This window comes from Sorex fumeus, unplaced genomic scaffold (assembly GCF_029834395.1).
Source record: "Sorex fumeus unplaced genomic scaffold, SorFum_2.1 ptg000097l, whole genome shotgun sequence".
Lineage (NCBI taxonomy): Eukaryota > Metazoa > Chordata > Mammalia > Eulipotyphla > Soricidae > Sorex > Sorex fumeus.
The window spans coordinates 544,695-564,621 of NW_026606154.1; the positions used below are offsets into that span (position 1 = coordinate 544,695).

Here is a 19,927-nt window from a genome sequence, read left to right on the forward strand (position 1 = left end):
CCCACACACTCGGCCCGAGCCGCATGCATGAGTGAACATATTTTCAGTTCATATTTTCAGATACATATATACATATATATATATATATCTCACTGTCACTGTCATCGTCACTGTCCTCCCATTGTTCATCAATTTGCTCAAGCGGGCCCAGTAACATCTCCATTGTGACACTATATATATATATATATATATATATATACATACATATATATTTTTTTTTCAGATACATACACAAAAGCTCACATCACTCAACCTTTAACAACATGCTAGTGCTAGCCTAAAGAATGTCTTAATAGGGCTGGAGCAATAGCACAGCAGGTAGGGCGTTTGACTTCCACGCAGCCAACCCGGGTTTGATTCCCAGCAACCCATATGGTCCCCCGGGCACCGTCAGGAGCGATTCCTGAGTGCAGAGCCAGGAGGAACCCCTGAGCTTTGCCGGGTGTGACCCAAAAAGCAAAAAAAAAAAAAAAAAGTCTTAATGGCTCCTACCAAAATAGGACACTCTTCACACTGTTTCCCCTCTGGATACGTTGTGGGAGCATTTTCAGCGGTTTTTCATAACAGACCACACAAAACAAAATATACGATTTCGGTTGTGCTTTGGGACAGGGATCGGGGCTTGAGATGGAAACATCCCAAATCTGGTGGTGGGATGGGCGTTTGAATATTAAATGTAATCAAATATTGTGAACTACCTTATAAAATAAAAATTTAAACAACAACAACAACAAAGCCACAGCCCCCAAGGGAGTGAGGGGGTGTGTGGGCGGCTGTGGGCCCAGGTCAGGCGCACCCCATATATTCCACCAAGCCTGTGTCACCTGCTCTTGGAGGCTCTCAGGCATTTGCTCTAAAACATCTTTTAAGCAGAAAGAAGACGGGACAGAAAAGAAGGCAGCACAGGCTCTTAGAACAAATGCGGGTGTGGTGCCAGAGGGGCCGGGTGCGGGCAGGCTTTCTGGGGGACTGAGGGGTCAGTCAGCGGAGGGGGAGGCCCGGGCACTTCGCCACCCCTGCAGGCCTGTCACAGTTTTCTTTAAACGGAAATTAAAAAAAAAAAAAGTCACTGGGGCTGGAGCGATAGCACAGCGGGTAGGGCGTTTGCCTTGCATGCGGCCAACCCAGGTTCAATTCCCAGCATCCCATATGGTCCCCTGAGCACTGCCAGGGGTAATTCCTGAGCACAGAGCCAGGAGTGACCCCTGTGCATTGCCAGGTGTGACCCAAAAAGAAAAAAAAAGTCACTGTAGCACTGTCCTCCCATTGTTCATCGATTTGCTCGAGCAAGCCCAGTAACGTCTCCATCGTGAGACTTATTATTATGTTTGGCATATCAAATACACCACGCGGAGCTTGCCAGGCTTTGCCATGCAGGTGAGATACTCTCGGTAACTTGCCGGGCTCTCCGAGAGGGGCAGAGGCAAAAAAAAAAAAAAGACTGATCAGTTGTCTCCCAGCAAAGCTCTCGGCACCACAAGTTTTACCCAAAGGGTTCTTTGGCTTCTAAAATTAATATTCCATTGATTAAAGTTACAAATTCACGCAGACCCAAGTTCTTTCACACGCTTTAAAGTTTGGTTCAGATACGCCATTACTTATTTATAAGTCTCGCAATTTTAACAATCGGGTTTTAAGGGGACCTTTGAGAAATGTTTCTCCTCATTTACAAATGTGTTTAATTAAATGACTCCAAACATTGTAAAACTGCACGTACCCGGTTTCATATATCTGAATCTCTTTTTAAGTACTTCTAGGGCCTCACAAACCTTCTCAAGTCTTTAACTACTTTTTATCTAATGCACCCAACTTATAAATACAGCCAGGCTGATCATCCTTTACGGGTTCCAGTGCTTAAGATTTTAAACCAAAGCCTTCCCGGGCCAACTGCTCAGCTACAAAGTTTACAGTCAGATGGAAAATTTCATCCGAGAGACGCCTTAAAAGGCCACGTTTTCGTAAACGTTACAGCCGCGTAAGCTTCGAAACACTGCAAGGCTCAAACATTCGAGGGGCCGAGGTGTGATTCTTTCCTGCATTTCTCTCTGTGATTCTGATTCTTCTCTGCCTGCACAGAGCTCCACACCCGATCCTGGCTGGATTGTCCAGACAGGACTACATTTCCCAGCCTCCTTTGCAGTGAGGCAGGGCAGCGGGAGAGTCCCCCCTCCCACCCCCACCCCAGGAGCCAGTAAGGAGGGGCCCAGAGCTATGTACATTCCTGCACAACCTCTTCCCCGACAAACAAAGGCTCCATCATATTCTGGGGCCTTTTGCCAGTTCTTATGTTAACAAGACTGAGAAAACTTAAGACTTCTAGCCAGTTCATCTAAGAAGTCAAACCGGCGCTGACCGGTAACTTGGGAGCCCCTGTCCCCAACAGCCCGCACAGGACCCTCTCTCCGTGAGCGATGGATGGCCGGCCCCCTTCACGCGCCACCCTCTGGATTCCTCACGAGACAGTTTAAAAATTGACGCAAGGGACTCAAGAGATAGATTAGAGGGGTTCAGGGTTCTGGCTCTGCATGCAACTGACCTTTCTTTGATCCCCAACACTGCCTATGGACCCCCGAGCCATGCCAGTGGTCAGCCCTGAGCACAGAGCCAGGCGTGATCCCTGAGCACAGAGCTGGGAGTCAACCTTGAGCACAGAATTGGGAGTCAACCCTGAGCACAGAGGATTGTTCTGAAGGTGCTTCCAGATGGTCCATCTGGAGGGTGAGGGGGATGCAATTAGGAGACTGAAACAACAGAGAAGCCAAGACCCACGGCAGCGCCCGGCCCAGGACAGATGACGGAAGTCGTCGTCAGGAGCACAGGCCGGGCCCCGGTGCCAAATATCCTTCATCCCTAACTCGCCTGCCACCCTGTGAAGGCTGTTCCTTTGCTTTATTGCCACATCACATTTGTCCCCTTTCGTTGCCTAAAATATAATCACTGCCGGGCTGGCAGGGGACCCCCGAGCGCCCCGCGCCACCACCCCCTCCCGGCGCCCGCCGCGGCCTCATTGCAAGTCCTGGTTTCCCCGCAAATCCGATTAGATTCGCAATTCCATCAGGAAATTACGCAGATAAATAACTGATCGAGTCACAGCTTGCTTACTGGCCCACTCTGTGTGTATGTGTGTGTGTTTGTGTGTGTGTGTGTGTGTGTGTATGTGTGCGCGTGTGCATGCGGGTGGGAGTGGGGTCGGTCGGTGGCCATGTCCAGTGGATGGACAGCACCACAGTCAGAGGTGAGGGACTTTGGACAGCACCCTGGGGTCAGAGGTCGCCCAGGGGCGGTGTCCTTGGCTGCAGGCATCAGCCCGGGCCTCTGGGCTCTCTCTGGAGCGGTCACTAACACCCCGGACCCCATATGGGGAGAAAAGCAAAGCCCCCTGCCCGCCAGAGTTTCCCGCTGGGCTGCTCTCCAGCCGTCAGGCCTTGCCTGGGCCTCGAAGTCCAGCTCTTAGCCCTTTGTGGCCACCACCATGGAGGGTCAGGGGCCACGGGGGGGGGCGGCGTTGATGTGTGCCAAGGCCCCCTCCGCTCTCCACACCCTGTGGGGGTTTCCAGGGGGACGGAAACAGGAGAGTGACAACGTCCACACTGGACTGGCCCATTGCCCTGGCCCTGAGCACTTCTCTGGGGGAGGTCAACCACGCACGGATCTGAGCCTTTGGGAGATGGCCAGCCAGCAGGCGTCCAAGGCACCCAGCTACCCCAGGATGAAACGCAAGACCACCGGAACTGTCTCTCATGGTATGCTCACTTACAGACGGTTCTAGAACAGAGGCTACACTCTCCTTGTCTATTAAGTTTCAGCAAACTGCTCCCAGAGAACTAGAGGCCCCAGCGTCCCGGCTTGCGCCAAGCTCCTCCTGGAGGTACCGACGGCACCCCCAACCCCCACGGTCACTTGCACCTGGCCCCAGCCCCTGCATTTCTCACGGTACCCTGCAGGACTTCCGAGTCCTTCCTGGAGCCCAGGAGACGCTGCCGGGGGCTGGGCCTGAGCTCCTGTCCCCTCTGCCCCGGGTCCCCCCCGGGGAACAAACCCAGAGGAGCGTGTGGCCCGTGGGCCTGCTGGTGACTCCGACAGGGTGCCAAGAGTGACCACGTGACCTGTGACGACTGCAGGCTCCCCCAGACAGAACTGGGCTCACTGAGGCTGGGGTGGAGGTGAGCTGCCCGGTGCCCAGCCAGCTGTAGGACTCGGCCCCCCGCCCTGGCCAGGCTGCTGGTCTCTGGCTGTGATGTGGCCGAGATGGGCCCATCCTGATGCCAAGGGGTGGCGATGGCCCGACGGAGGGAGACGGGCACTCCCTTCCAGCCTCAGCGGTGAGTTTGGGGTGGACACGGGCCACAGCAGGGTGATGGGCAGGGAGCTCCAGAGGACAGGAAGGGAAGGAGAGGGCAGGGAGGGCTGACGAGGGATGGGAGGGCTGGCCTGGAGGGCCCCTCCTCCAGACAGAGTGGACACTTCCCTGCTCGTGCCCTCAGGCTCCCGGGCTCCTCCTGACCTGGGGGGGGGGCGGTGGGCGGGCAGAGCTAAGGGGTCAGTCGCAGGCTGCCCTGACACTTCCTGCAGGAGCTGCGGTCAGAGGTTGGGGACCCCAGCTGCACGCCGTCCTCCCTCCCCCCGCCCAATGCCCAGCAGCTGGGCAGCTGTGTGCAGAGGCCAAGTACAGGGGTGGAGGGGAAGGGAAGGGAGGAGATGGAGAAGGGGAGAGAGAGGAGAAGAGAGGAGGGGGGAGGGGAGGGAAGGGGAGGGGAGGAGAGAGATGGGAAGAGGTTGGGGGAGGAGATAGGAGAGGGGAGAGGAGAGGGGGAGGGGAGGGGTTAGAGGAAGTAGGGAGGGGTGAGGGGAGAGAGGTCAGGGGAGGGACAGGGGAGAGGGGCCCTGGCCAACTGGGCTTACAGAGGAGCTGTGGGCTGGACTCTGCTGGAGTTCTTGGCTCCAAGGCCCTCGCGGGTTTGTCTGTGCTGCCCACAGCAGGGGAGAGCCCGGGCTCCAGGGCATTGGGAGGGGACATGGGGGGAGCAGAAGGGGGGGGCTTGTGCTCCCACAATCTCCCTGCCCCCCCCCCCCCCCCCAGGGAATCAGGAAGTTTAAGTGTTTGAGTGGGACCCAGGAGCCGGTGGCCTGTGCTGCCCTCTGCTGGTCACAGGCGGTACTGGCTGCAGCTGCCAGGCTTGGTGCCAGGGCTGGAGCCCTGGGTGCCCCCCACTGATGAACTGGACAGTGGGATGCCCCCTCCTCTCCCATTTCGCGGGGGCGGTGTCTGGGCTGGCTCAGGGGCCTCCTGCCTCCATCCCTGAGTGCCCCTAGCATATGCACCCACAGAACTCCTCCCCAAAGTGGGCAAGAAGGACCCCCCACACACACCGGAGCGTGCTAGAGGCAGCAGAATGGGAGGCTTCCTGGTGGCGTGTTCCCGAAGGCAGATTTCTAGGCATGTGCGGCGAGCATGTTGCTGGGGGGACGCGGGGGGGGGGGTGGGGGCTGGAGTGGGCGCCTTGCCCTGGCTGTCCTGGCTTCCGGTGCAAACAACGAAGTCGTGAAATGACCCTTGGGTCCCTGCTGGCCTCAAAGGAGGGGCAGAGAAAACGGTGCAGGCCCTGGGGATATGCTCAGGACTGCGCCCAGCCGGGCGCTGAGGCCACCACTGCCCACAGCACAGACCACACTGCAGTCGCCTCCGGGCCCAGCCCAACCCACCGAGCTCACCCAAGGGCCTTTTGCTGCTGCTGAAAACACAGCACCCATGACTCTCTGGAAGCCACCTGGCCCCAGCCCCAGTCCCCTGCCCCTCACATGTTCTGCAGATCTGCACCTGAGGGACCAGAAACCACCCATCACTGTCCCACCCCACCTGTGGGCTCCCCCGATGTATCTTTCACTGGCTCCTCACAGGGGTTGCGGGGGCCAGCAAACATGCAAGGCATGCAGCGGTGGGTATAGACTATGGAGGTGCTGCCTTTCAGGGCTGTCCGAAGAAGTAACGAATGTAATCTTCCGTAGGAAGAAGATGTGGTGGGGATGGGGAGGGGGCAAATCAGCAGGGTTTTGAAGGATGTGTAGGAGTGTATCGTCCGGCAATGGCAGAAGGGAATGGAGGTCCAAGAGAATGAGCGCAGAGTGAGGGGGGATTAATAGTGAGGGGGGCACTATTAGGGTAATGAAGAAGGACTCAGAGGAAGCCTGGGGTGGGACCTACCGCCCATACCCTGCTCGGGGACAAGATCTTATCCTGCAGACACTGGGGCCTCCCCGATGGGGTTCACGAGGACCACGCCACGTCCAGTCCAGCCCTCTGGGGGAAGGCGTGGGCATCAGGGCCAGGATGAGAGGCTGGCAGAGATGCACCCCAGCCTGCTCAGTGGCCCCCACAATGCCAATGGCCACCCTCCTGCTCCTGGGACCACTGGGGGCTGCCCAGACCCAGGCCCCTCCCGTCGGGCTCAGGCAGTGCGTTCCAGGGTCCTGAGTCCACAGAACCAGGGGGAAGATGCCCCTGGCCTGACATCCATGGCGGGGTGGGGGGGCAGGTCTGCTGCTGGGCAGAGGCACAGTGGATGGAGTCTGAGTAAAACGGGAGCTGGGGGGGGTGGGCCACCCTGGGCGCCAGGGGGGGTGGGTCAACCTTAACCAGAAGCCACATCATGGAGGTCACATGCCTGGAGACGGGTGGAGGGATGGACAGACAAACGCTAGGTAGATGGATGAGTCAATGGGTACATGGTGGGAGAGTGGATGGATGGATGGATGGATGGATGGATGGATGGGTAGATGGATGGATGGGTAGATGGATGGATGGGTAGATGGATGGATGGATGGATGGATGGGTAGATGGATGGATGGATGGATGGATGGGTAGATGGATGGATGGTAGATGGATGGATGGGTAGATGGATGGATGGGTGGATGGATGGATGGATGGATGGATGGGTAGATGGATGGATGGATGGATGGGTAGATGGATGGATGGGTAGATGGATGGATGGTAGATGGATGGATGGATGGATGGGTAGATGGGTGGATGGATAGATGGATGGATGGGTAGATGGATGGATGGGTAGATGGATGGATGGGTAGATGGATGGATGGGTAGATGGATGGATGGATGGATGATGGAAGGGTGGGTGGATTCATGAAGGGAGGGAGTATGGGTGGGTGGATGGATGGATCAGTGGGTGGATGGATGGGTGAGTGGGTGGGTGATTGGTGGGTGATGGTTGGGTGAGTGGGTGGGTGATTGGTGGGTGATGGGCGGGTGGGTGAGTGGATGGGTGAATGGGTAGGTGGGTAGGTGAGTGGTCCGGTGCAGGGGGTGAGTGCTGACTGGGTGAACACGTGTGTGCTGGGTCCCCATCAGAGCCGGCACACTCTCCTGCCGTGAGAAGAGAGTGCCCAGGAGGAGCTCTGGGGCGGAGGGAGGGGGTGAGGAGTGCCCGCACTTGCGACACAGGGAGGCCGGGGAGGGGTCCCGGGTGCCCACCCAGGCCATGCCCTCTTGTTCTGTCACAGGGAGCACGGGCCCCTCCACAGGAAGTAGCCACCGGGTCTCAGCGCCCACCTTAGGCCGGGCAGGAGCGACTCAGAGCTGCAGGTCCGCGGGCAGCCCTGCAGAACAGGCCCTCAGTCTGGGCTGGGCCGGGCCAGGACTGGAGCATGGCGCTGGCACCAGCTCCCTTTCCTCGTTAGCCTTGCCTGGATTAAAGACTCAGGGGCCTCTGGCTCCCGTCCTCACTGCCCAGAGGAGGTGAGGCCCCTGCTCCGACCACTCTTCACAGACTCCAGCCTGGGGAATGAGCTGTGAGTCCTGCATCTGCAGAGTGACCAGCTGCTGGGCCCTGGACACACCTTCCAGCCCAGGTGGATGGGCGAGGCCCAGACTCTGCCGTGCTGAATCTAGCGAGCAGCTGCCAGGGCCCGAACCATGTCTTGAGTGCAGGGTGGAGGCCCCAGGGGAAGTTGCAGGGGCTGGGATGGCTGCTGTATGTGCAAAGGCCCTGCGGCAGCACGCATTTCAGAAGAGTCCTCACAGAAGAGTGGACACAAAGGAAAAAGCCCCACAAGCACCCGAGGATGGGGACGGCACAGCCCGGAGGAGGGGAGGACCGCCCTAAGGCCACTGCATGGGGGATGGTGAGGCCTGTCTTCCTTTCCAAGTTGATCCAGGGCACTGCTGTGAGGGACTGAGTCCCAGCCCCGTGGCACCTGCATTCATGAGCACAAACAGGGACCCCCAGGCTGCAGCTCTCTGGTCCAGCCAGGCGTGTGTGGGTTCCGAGTGTGTGACCCCTGCCCCGGCAGCCTTGATGACAGCGGCCACTATGGGTCTTAAAGAACAAAAATGAAACATCTTTAGATGTTTAGAGACAATAGGACAAATTGAGGAAAGGACAGGGGACAGGCGCCCCGGGCGGGGCCTGAGGGTCCCCCAGGGTGGAGAGACTGCAGGGAGTTTGAGTCCCAGCCCAGTCCAGTCATGGCCACAGCCTGGGTGCCTGTCTGCCTTCCGGCCTTAGCTGCGCCCTTGGCCTGGGACAGGAAGCGGGCAGGTGGGCAGCCTCTGAGGTGCCCGTGGGCCACCCATGCACCCAGCACAGTCCTTGGCTCCCCAGCAGCCTGTCAGCACACCTGGGTACGGGGCCAGGCGGGGAGGGGCGGCTCGGAGGTGGGCAAGCCCCCCACCCCCCATCCCCACTCAGTGCGGGAACCTGGTCGGAGCGCCTGGGTGATTCCTGTTGGGGTTGCATAAGCGGCCGCCAGGCTGCAACGGCATCACGCAAACAATATGAAACATTTAAGCGGTTTGACACGCCGGGGAATTTGATTTAATCAGCTTTTCTTTCTGTTCTCATTAGGAGGAGGCCTGGCAGTCCGCGCGGACGGCCCTACCTCCGCCCCGTGGCTTCCAGCTACCCAGCGCAAATATTTTCACTTCGCCACCATGAAACATTGACGCGGCACTCGGAACCCCATCTGGCCTGCAGATGGGGGTGTGTGTGTGGGGGGGGGGCACGCAGCCAAACCGGCCCGCCTAGGTCTGTGGGAGATGGAGCCAGGAGAACCCCTCCAACACCACACACACACACACACACACACACACACACACACACACACACACACTCACACTCTCCCACACACATATACCACCCCACGGTTACACATGAGAAGCCCAGAACGAGAGGGCCTGAGGGGTCCCCCTAAGCCCCCCGCTTCTGGCCCACTTGGGGGCGGTCTTGGCTTTCGTTCCCAGAGCACTGACATATCCAGACCACAGCCGGGCGCTCAGAGGCGGCTCCAAAGGGGATGTGAGGGGCTGGAGTGATAGCACAGCAGGGAGGGCGTTTGCCTTGCACACGGCCGACCCATGTTCGATTCCCAGCATCCCATAGGGTTCCCTGAGCACCGCCAGGAGTAACTCCTGAGTGCATGAGCCAGGAGTAACCCCTGTGCATCTGGGGGTGTGACCCAAAAAGCAAAAAAAACAGGGGGAGGATGTGAGCCCTGCAGATGTGGTCCACCCCGAAGCTGGGGTGGAGTCCCTCCGGGAAGAGCAGGGAGGGTCACTAGGGGGAGGTAGAGATTGCTTTTTCCCTTGAGCTGAGGGGCACACGGCTATTCTGGCTGATTCTGCATAACTGCTTGTCCGCCAGTGAGCCAGACCCACGGGGAAGGAAGGAGAACAAGAAACCTGCGAGTCTGAACCCCCAGACTCAGCCCTGGGGCCGGCTCCATGCTCCAGGGGGCCTGGGGCTCGCCTCTGGGTCTCCCGGTCTCTGCAAAGGCGGGCAGGGGCCACTGCAGAAACAGGAACGCCGCAAGTTCCTCCAAGCATGCACCCTGCAACGCCCTCAGGCCGGGGCCCCTGAAAACGAAAGCCTCTCTGGGTGCCCGAGGCTGGGGAAATGTCCCCGGTTCTCTTGGAAGCGGCAACAGTGGAACACAGAAGGGACGGCCCAGTCGTGCAAGGGGCCGGGGGCGCAGCCCGGCAGTCGAGCATTTGCCTTGCGCGGGTGGGGCCCTGGCTCCCTTCCCCAGCACAGTCTCCAAACACCAAACAAAACACGCTGTTTTCTTGGAATCTATTGCCCTCGCGAGACACCAGTATTCTGTACAGTCATTTTGCAACCTGTCATTCTGGATTTTCTCTGAGATGCCAACTGTAGGTTCTAAAATCGACGGCCTAAGGGCTGGAGAGAGAGTGCAGGGTCCCCTGGAACCAGCAGGTGTGACCCCCCAAACACAGAACAGCCCCTGAGCACCGCCCAAGGTGACCCCCCCAAACAAAATGAAGAGGGATGAAGCCAACAGCTGGGGTCAGCTCCCTGCACCTGGAAGGACATTCGGGAGAGATGGGATGACCAGCCCAGCTCCTCGTCAGCCCTTGGACCACTCCCCCCCCCCCCAGCTCCCTGACCGGAGCCCAGACCTGGAAACCTCCCCCAGAGCTGGGCCGGAGGGTGAGGGGGTGAGGGGGGTCTGCCTGCCCCAGACATATCAACTGCCCGGCAGCCCACAAGCCAAGAGGGAGACTGAGGCCAGGTCACACTCATCCTGGCCAGGGGAGGCGGGACTGAGGCGAGATGTAATTTCCTGGCTCAGGGTCGCAGATGCTGGGCTGAGCGTTCCCCCTGCTCTGGGCCCTGCTCAAGGGCGCATGCTCTCTCTAGCTCGGGGAGAGGGGCACACGCACCCAACTCAGAGGCCTGGGCTCCTCCAGGGCGGAAGTGACCTCTCGGTCTGCACAGAATACCATGCCCCCCCACCACGCCCCCAGCCCCAAGGGTGCATGGAGGTGAAAAACATTTTCTTGCATCTTTAAAAAAATTCTTTTAAATTCCTTTAAAAAGTTATTTTTAAAAAGATTTTTTTTTTTTTTGCTTTTTGGGTCACACCCGACGATGCACAGGGGTTAATCCTGGCTCATGCACTGAGGAATCACTCCTGGCAGTGCTCAGGGGACCATATGGGATGCTGGGAATCGAACCTGGGTCGGCCGTGTGCAAGGCAAACACCCTACCCGCTGTGCTACCGCTCCAGCCCCCAAAAGTATTTTTGTTTTGAATCACTGTGAACTGTAACACTGTAGCACTGTCCTCCCGTTGTCGGGCAAGTCTTCATTGAGACTTGTTGTTACTGTGTTTGGCATATCGCATACCTCACAGGGAGCTTGCCAGGCTTTGCCGTGCGGGAGAGATACTCTCAGTAGCTTGCCGGGCTCTCCGAGAGGGGCGGAGGAATCGAACCCTGCTCGGCCAGGCCACCTGCGTGCAAGGCAAACACCCTACCGCTGTGCTATCGCTCCAGCCCACTGTGAACTAGACCCTTACAAAGCTGTTCGTGATTGGGTTTCAGTCCTACAGTGCTCCAACACCCATCCCCTCCACTGGTGCACAGTTCCCATCACTGGAGTCCTGTTTCCCTCCCTCCCTCTCTGTCTCTCTCTGCTATTGTGCAATCCAGATGCTGAAAGTTTATCAGGTATATCCCTTTACTTACTTTTAGCACTCAGTTCTTGCCCCACGTGATCATTCCCAGCTATTATTGCCATACTGGTCCCTTCTCTATCCCCCCCCCCACACACACACACACACTTGTGGTTGATTCCAACCACTGACCAGTCGTCCTTGTCCTTGTTTAGCCTGGCTGTGGATATTAGTCTTTTATAAGTCTTTTTTTTTAAGTCTTTTTTAATCTTTAAAGAAAACAAAATCAAAATCAAAAACACTCCATCCCAGTCAGCCAACCCCACCTGCCTGCGAGCGCGCGCGCGCGCGCACACACACACACACACACACACACACACACCAATGCAAAACCCTGAACCACTGGGGCTGCCTCTTCATGGGCCCACAGTGAGCAGGGCAGGGCCACGGAGCGGAGCTGGAGGACAGAGCCGCCAGGACCCCTGCCCGGTGCCCGAGTTGGCACAGGACCAGCCCCCCAGACATCAGACTCCACCCCACCCCCCTGCAAATCTCCTTTTCTGGGGAGCGAGGCTGCAGGCAGGCTCTGTCCACTAGAGGGCAATGTGCGGCCCTGGCAGAGTCGCAGGGCCTGACCCCTCAGCAGACATGGGGCAGGGGGGTCGCCCATGGATTTCCCAGGGGGAGGGGAGACGGGAGTGCAATGTCCCAGGAACGTCGGCTCCAATGATGCGCGGATGGATACGCTGGCTTTAACGCGAGCAGAGGGAGGTCGGGCTCCATGGCCGGGCTCCATGGCCGGGAGCCCCCACAGGCCAAGGTCTAGCTGTGTGAGGGTCCCCTGGACACAGCTGGGGGCAGCCCCTGTTCCCCTTTAGCCTGTGTCCTTGATTTTTGCTGGCAGAGCAGGGGAGGGTGGGCACGGGGAGGCCCTGGCAAAGGGTTCTCTGGGGTTGGACTCCATCCGTCACCAGAGGGTTCGTCCCCCTAAGTCCCCACTCCCTGGGGCAGGCGTGGGGCCCCTCCACCTCACTCTGAAGGGTCCCAACCCCGCTGTGGTGCACGATGGAGCCCAGGGCCCCATCTCTGGGCATTTCAGAGTCTTCCTGCCTCCCCGGGTGCCAGGGGACTGGGGTGTGCATGGGGAGGGGGACACTGGCCATCCCTTACTCTCCCTGCCCCATTCTGACACCCATTACCCCCCCCCACCCCCGGCCAGTCGCCCCCCTGCCCTGAGCTTGCACCCTCTTTGCGGACACCTCCAGCGCCCCCTGCAGGAGACTCGCTGCCTCTGCAGCTCACCCCTCTCCACCAGTTCCCCCCCTTAGCCCAGCCGTGCAGGGGACAGTGAAGCCAGGGGTCCCTTCAGTCAGGGACCTGTCCCCCGGGGGCACTGAGGTCAGGGGACCCCAGGCTGCAGTCACCAACCTGGCCTGGCCTGGTCTCACCAGGACATGTGGCCCTGGGTAGACTGGGAGGGGTCCCCGGGAAGGAGGCCTTGCAGCTTGGGGGCTACAGGGAAGGGTGTGAGCACAGGGACCCACAGAACAGCACCCAGAGGAGACGTGGGCACAGATGAGGAAGGGTGGGGAAGGAGAGCATGGAGGCTGCGCGGGCCAGGCGGGCGTCCTGGGGTGGGGGGGGGGCCTCTCACCCGCCTGCAGGCACGGGCCCGGTCAGCCGGGGCCACCGGAGAGGGAGAAACTGGACTCCAGGGCCCTGTTTGCTGTCCTGCACTGTGACCCACCACCACTCCCAGGAACAAGGCAAGCCCCCCCCTGCAGACAGGGAGACTGAGGCTCTGCAGTGGGGGGGGGCGGGGGTGTGGGCCCTGAGAGGGACGGAGGGGGTGGGGGCGGGGGTTTGAAGGGGCTTTGGGGGGGTGGGGTGCCCTCCAGCTGCGCCTGGGCGCCAGGCATCCTAATTGGGGCGGCTATCTTTGGAAAGGCTTCATTACGGCAGGAAATGACCCCCGAGAGCCCAAGCGGGCCGTGAGTAATTTCTCAGCGTCCGCCCCGCCCCGCTGACCCCGGCCAGCGCCCTCACACACTCACTCTCCCCTCCCCCAAGCCGCACGCATAGGACCCCCTGCTTCCTGAACTGGGCGCCTGCTGGGGGCATGGGGAGGGGTGTGGTGCTCGGGGAAGGTGTGGCTGAGAAGGGGCGTCACCAAGACGGGAAGGAGGAGGGAAAGGCATTGGTGGTCCGGGAGGGACGAGCAGGGGAGGTGCAGGGCTCAGAGGCCTAAGGGGTGGGGTGGGGTGGGGTGGGGAGTAGGGGGCGATGCAGGAACATGCCCTGCCACTAGGGGGCGCTGCACCCTGCTTCTCTCCCGGCGCTGTCTCCTGGGAGCTTCCCAGGGGGGTGGGCAGGGATGGGTGAGGGCTGTATGTGGATCAAAGGAAGGACTGGCACAGCTTGGGAGGTGGCTGCTTCCGGGCACTCTCCCTCCCAGCCCCACTCTGGCTTCCAGAGTCAGAGGAGCCCCCTGCGAAGTGGCCTGTCCACCTGCAGGACCCCGAGCCGAGGACTTGGGTGCCGCCCCCCACCCCCAAGAGACTTCCTAGAGTCCCCGTGACCTGTGGGCCTCCCTCCCCTGACCTCCCTTGCCCCTCCCTCCCGCGGGTGACCTAGAACCCTTTCCCACCCCTCTCCCAGCCCAGTGGACAGCACGGCTAGGCTCGGGGACCACGGCCACCTCCCGGTCCTGCTGATTTTTTTTTTTTTTTGAGGAAAGCGACTGTATCTCATGCCTTCTGCGCAAACGCTGGGTGAAATCCCGATTCCTCGGCACGCTTATGCCAGGCTTTTCCTTCTGGATGCTGCCGACACCCGCCCCCCTCTCCCCGGGATGCCCTCCAGGACTGCCCATCTCTGCTGGCCATGGTGGTGGGACTTGGGTGCCCGCGTCCTCCCTCTTTTCCTCCTCGGCATCCGATCGGTCCAGTGGGAACAGAAGCCCGCCTGCCTGTGGGGGAGGGGTGTGTGTGTGAGGTGGGGGGGTTGCATTTTGCCTCCAGAGAAACATGAGGATGTCTAGAAAGTCTTCCAGGCTTCCACAGAGCCCACGGGAGCCTCCGGCCCCACCCCCCCACCCCCACTCCCGCCTTCCACACACCAGGCCAGCCGCTAAGTGCTAAGTGGCTCAGTGCAGCTGTGGGGTGGGGAAGGGTGGGGGGCTGGGCCACGCTTCATTTCAGGGACACACACGGGTGCTTGACCCTGGGAAGGAGCACTGTGAGGGGGGTCTTGCCCGCTGCGTGTGTACAGGGGAGGGGCCGGGCTCACAGGCCTTCGGGGGATTGCTCAGGGTTCAGGTTCAGGGGTGCATGGGGGTGGGCAGGGCACACGGGGTGATGTGGGTCCACATGGGTGTCCCAAGTGGGTCTGTGCTCCCTCCCTGCCTTGGGGCACGCTCCTGGACACTGACCCCTCGGCTTGGACCCCACTGAGGAGCAGGCATCCCTGTCTGTCCAAGGAGGGCATTGGGGCCCAGGGACAGGCCATGGATGCACAGAGGGGTACTGGGTGATCCCGGGCCCCCCAGAACTGGCCTCTGACATTCCCTAAGTGGAGGCCCAGGGACTGCCCCGGGCAGGGCCCCTGTCCACCACCCTCCTGGGGGAGCCTCTGGCCACCCCGCCTGACCCCCAATATCACTACTGGGTGTCTGTGGAGGCCACAGGGAGGTGGTGCCAAGTGGCCAGTGGCCAGAGCCTGGACACCGTCTGTCCACACTGCAGCTGCCGAACGCAAGTGACCACAGCCCATGCCCAGGAAAGGGCGCCCAGGGCCCGGCCATCCTCGAGACCCCCACGGGCCCTGCTTGCAGCCTCCACATCGGCGCAGGATGGACCCTCAGACACAGGGCCTGGAGAGGTGAGGGCGAGGGCTGCCCGCTGCCCCCTGGCCTTGGAGGGCGGCGCTGACAGTCTGCTGGGAGCCCCTGAGCCCAGCCCCCTGAAGCAGCCAGGAGGGGGGCCGTCCCGGGTTCCCCCCACCCTGAGTATGGCCGGGCTGGGAATGAGGAGCACCTCGGACCCCACGAGCGCCAGAGAGGCCCTGGGGCCTGCGAGGGTCACGCAGCCCAAATGCCCCTGCGTGCGGGCTTGGCCGCGGGGCCTGGCCAGCTGCCCGGGGCGGATAAACGGCCCAGCCTGGCCGGCAACTCCTCCCCTGGCCCGTAGTCAGCCCGGGAAGCCGCCGCCCAGCCCTGCTTGGGCGGGTGGGCAGTGGAGAGAGGGAGGGAGAGATTGAGAGAGAGAGAAAGAGGAGAGAGGGAGAGAGAGAGAGAGAGAGAGAGAGAGAGAGAGAGAGAGAGAGGAGAAAGAGAGGGAGAGAGAAAGGGAGAGAAGAGAGGAGAGAGGGAGAGAGAGAGAGGAGAGAGAGGAGGGAGAGAAGAGAGAGAGAGAGAGAGGGAGAGAAGGAGAGAGGGAGAGAGGAAGAGAGAAGGGGAGAGAAAGGGAGAGAGGTGCCTCTGGGTGTCCTCTCGGGTGGCCGCCAGCTTTCCTGGGGTGACTGGCCACACACTGCAGGTGGGGGGGGGGCCTCCCGCCCCCCGCGGCCGTGCCGGCCGGGGACACAGACGTGCCCATGTTTGGGCATGAGGCTGCCGGGTACTGGGCTCGCTCCACTTCCTGTGGCCGCCTCTTTGGGTGGGCTTGGGCCGGGCAGGGAGTGTCCAGCGGCTGGAGCACAGGGTGCGGGGAGACTGTGAGTACCGTGACTGGAGGCCTCTGGTGGGGGCAGTGGGGGCCAAGGAGGCTGGGCGGGGGCGGGGGGGTGGACAGGGCAGGGGACGGCCTGGGCGGGCGGGGCCGGGGCTGGAGCTTGGCTCCCCCTGGGGGTGCTGGCTGGGCCTTGGGATGGGGCCCGCGGGGGCTCAGGGCTCTGGCCAGCTGGGCCCCTGACAAGTCCTGGGCTGGCCCCTGGGGACACTGGGAAAGCGCAGCTCGGTCCCTGGACTGGACACGTCCGCTGAGCACCTTTGGGGGTTCCTTGGTGAGGCCTCAGCTAAGAGGCATGGGGAAGCGGTGGGGCCGGCCGGGGGTGGACGCCACCGCCTGGGAGGCCACCCAGAATCGAAGTCCTGTCCCCTCCTTCCTCCACCTGCTCCCCGTCAGTGAGAGTGGACAGTCCAGCGTGCCCTCTCACTGACACTCACGCCAGGGTGACACTCACCAAGGGCCAAGTCAGGGGGACAGGTGCCACCCCCTGCCACCCCACCCCTCACGGCCCTTCGCCTCTGTGACCGCCCCCCCCCCAGACATGACCGCAGGCCCCCGGGGACATGGGGAAGAAACTGGTGACAGCGCAGAAGCGTGGCGAGACGCGGGCACTCTGCCTGGGTGTGGCCATGGTGGTGAGCGCGGCCATCACCTACTACGTGCTGGGCACCACCCTGCTGCCCCTCCATCTCCGAAGGTACCGGCCTGCACCCCCGGGGCCCGGGCTGGGTGGCTCAGTGGGAGGTGCAGGAGGCCCGTCCCTGCAGTGCCCGGGCGCTGGGGCACTTGGGTCCAGGGTCAGCATGAGAGGGGACGGACACCTACTCCCCCACCACAGCTGCTTCCATCTAGGCCTTGCCCGAAGTCTCAGCTGTCCCGTCCTGGCCCCCGGGTGTGCCCGGCTGCGTCTCTGACCCTCACTTCTGGGCTCCCCCTGGTCACTACGGGTGAGGACATGGGCCACCACTGCCTGCGGGGCCTTGGCAATTTGCTTTCCATGTGGGCAACCGCCGTTCAACCCCCAGCTCCCTTAGGGTCCCCTGAGCACTGCCAGGAGTCAGCTCTGAGCACAGAGCAGGAGTGATCCCTGAGCACAGGGTCAGGAGTCATCCCTGAGCACCGCCAGGAGCCATCCCTGAGCACAGAACCGGGAGTCAGCCCTGAGCACAGGGCCAGAAGCCAGCCCTGAACATCGCTGGATATGGCTCCAAATTTCTCAAAATAAATCAAACCAAATCATGCTAAGCCTGAGCTTCCCCACCCCAAGAATTCTGGTTCACACGTCCTGGGGGTCCTCTGACTTGCACCCCCCACCCTATGTTTCGGGTGACCAGCGTGGAGGACAGGCCAGCTCCATGTTCTGGGGCTCGGGGGTTGGTCATGCCCTTTGGTGGTGGCTGCTGAAGGGACGTTGAGGCCCGGTCTGGGCTCTGCCGCATTCCACCGGAGCCCCGGGTGACCCGGGCCTGAGTGTCCGTGTGTGTGTGTGACCCCCCAGCGTGTGGACCCTGAAATCCACGTGTCACCTGATCGAGACCCACATCCACGACCAGGAGGAGCTGCAGGGCAAGATGGTGCCCCGGTACCCGTGCCTGTGGGTGAACGTGTCAGTGGCAGGCGAGTGGGCCATGCTGTACCACATGGAGGATACGCTGGACCAGAACGATCAGGTATGGGCGGGATCCTGCAGCCAGCGCCTGGGCCGGAGCTGGGCACAGGTGGACACCCCGGCTGGCCGGGCCCTGAGCTCGTGCTTGGGCCGGGGGCACGTGGGCATGAGGGGGGGGGTCGCTCCTTTCTGCAAACTGTGTCGGGACCCAAGGGGCCAGGGCAGGGACCGCGGGACCCCTGTGACCCCCACCAAGAGGCTCTGGGCTGGGCAGACTGGCAGGTGTCACCGCGGGGGCCCCCGGAGCGTCCCTCTGGTGGGCGGCTGCTAGGTGGACTATACTGTGGGGGCTGGACGCGCCCGAGGGGCCCGCCTGTCTCCGGACACCCTGGCAGCATCCGGGCCAGATCCGCCAGCCTGTCTGCTCCTGGGATGCTGGGAAGCCTCTAGAGGCCCTGGGAACCATGACCGCAGCCTGCACCTTGCGCGCACGACACTCACGGGGGGCCTAGGACAGGAGCAGTTCTCCTAGAATAGCATAGGGTGTGTGTGTGTGTGTGTGTGTGTGTGTGTGTGTGTCTGTGCCTCTGTGTGTGCCTGTGTGTCTGTCTCTATGTGTGCGTTTGTCTCTATGCCTGTGTGTGCCTGTGTGTGTGTGCCTCTGCCTCTGTACCTCTGCCTTGGTGTGTGCCTGTGTGTCTGTTTGTGTCTGTCTCTGTGCCTGTGTGTGTGTCTGTCTCTGTGCCTGTGTGTGTGTCTGTCTCTGTGCCTGTGTGTGTGTGTCTGTCTCTGTGCCTGTGTGTGTGTGTCTGTCTCTGTGCCTGTGTGTGTGTGTCTGTCTCTGTGCCTGTGTGTGTGTGTCTGTCTCTGTGCCTGTGTGTGTGTCTGTGTGTGCCTCTGTGGGTATCTCTGTGAGTGTGCCTGTACTTGCGTGTGCCGTACTGCGAGTGTGTCTGTGTGTGTCTGTGTGTATGTCTGTGTGTGTGTCTGTGTGTGTGTCTGTGTGTGTGTCTGCGCCTGTGTGTTGGCACGTGTGTTGGCACGTGTGTTGGCACGTGTGTTGGCACGTGTGTTGGCACGTGTGTTGGCACGTGTGTCGGCACGTGTGTCGGCACGTGTGTCGGCACGTGTGTCGGCACGTGTGTCAGCGTATGTGTCGGTGTGTGTCTCGGGGGAGACTAGCTGTTTGCAGGTGAGTGACGGGGTCTCTGGGCTAGCAGGGTGGGTGCCCCGGGTGCGGGTGGGCGGTGCTCCCTGCCGCCCCGACACTCTCCTGCCCCCCCCCCAGTGCTCCTACATCCCCCACAGCCGGGACAGCTACCGGGCAGCGCGGGAGGAGGTGGAGGTGGCGCAGCGGCGGTTCCGGGAGCACCAGGCCTTCTACTGCTTCTCGGCGCCCAACGGCAGCGGGGACCCCCGCGGGGTGCTGTACCGGCGGCGCTACGGGCCCCAGGCCCTGCTGGAGGCGCTGCTCTGGCCCAGCTGCCTGCTCACGGGCGGCCTGTTGGTCATCGCCATGGTCAAGCTCAACCAGTCCCTCTCCGCTCTGGCTGCCCAGAAGTAGCCCCGCACGGCCTGGGGGTGGCCGCTGCCCCCCTGCCTGCCTGTCCTCTCCCTGCGTCCATCCCGAGGCTACTGCCCCCAGCCCTCCTGCCCTGCGTGGGCACCCCCATGCGCACAACCTGCGCCATGCTGTCCAAGTGACTGATGGGACCCGCGGAAACCAGCCCACGGGAGTGAACCCGAGACCACGGGAGGAATCCCCCCTCCCCCGGGGACAGTGGGGGTGCACGTCCCCCTCTGCCCTCGGACTGGGCCTGTCAGAACTGCGTTTCTCGCCAGGAAAGCAGCTGTGGACACTCTCTGGACGGAAGCAGGTAGGGGTGACCCTCGGTGCCCAGGCACAAGGCAGTTGGGGCTGGACGGGGTCCCACCATCACAGAAGGCGTCTCTGTGGGCGGTGGAGGGGGACCACCGCAGGGAACTCAAATGAGCTTGCGGGTCTGAAGGTGGAGCTTATCACATGCGGCCCTTCACCCTTGGGTGAGGCCAGGGGCTCCCTCGGGCCTGGCATCAGGACTGGACACAGCCCCCAGGCTGAGGCGCTGGGCTCATGCTGGCTGACCAGAAGGCCTCCGGCTCCGAGCGGCTTCTGGTGGCCACCCAGA

General features: G+C 61.4%; 1 protein-coding gene across 1 annotated transcript; it reads left to right on the forward strand.

Annotated features, from left to right (window-relative positions):
• Positions 1-16,084: 16,084 nt before the first annotated feature.
• KCNMB1 (potassium calcium-activated channel subfamily M regulatory beta subunit 1) lies at positions 16,085-19,329 on the forward strand. The gene is made up of 4 exons (XM_056133097.1): positions 16,085-16,136; positions 16,690-16,847; positions 17,649-17,820; positions 19,048-19,329. The coding sequence occupies exons 2-4, from the start codon at positions 16,714-16,716 to the stop codon at positions 19,321-19,323; spliced, it is 582 nt and encodes a 193-aa protein (XP_055989072.1). The 5' UTR covers positions 16,085-16,136; positions 16,690-16,713; the 3' UTR covers positions 19,324-19,329.
• The last annotated feature ends 598 nt before the right edge of the window (positions 19,330-19,927 follow it).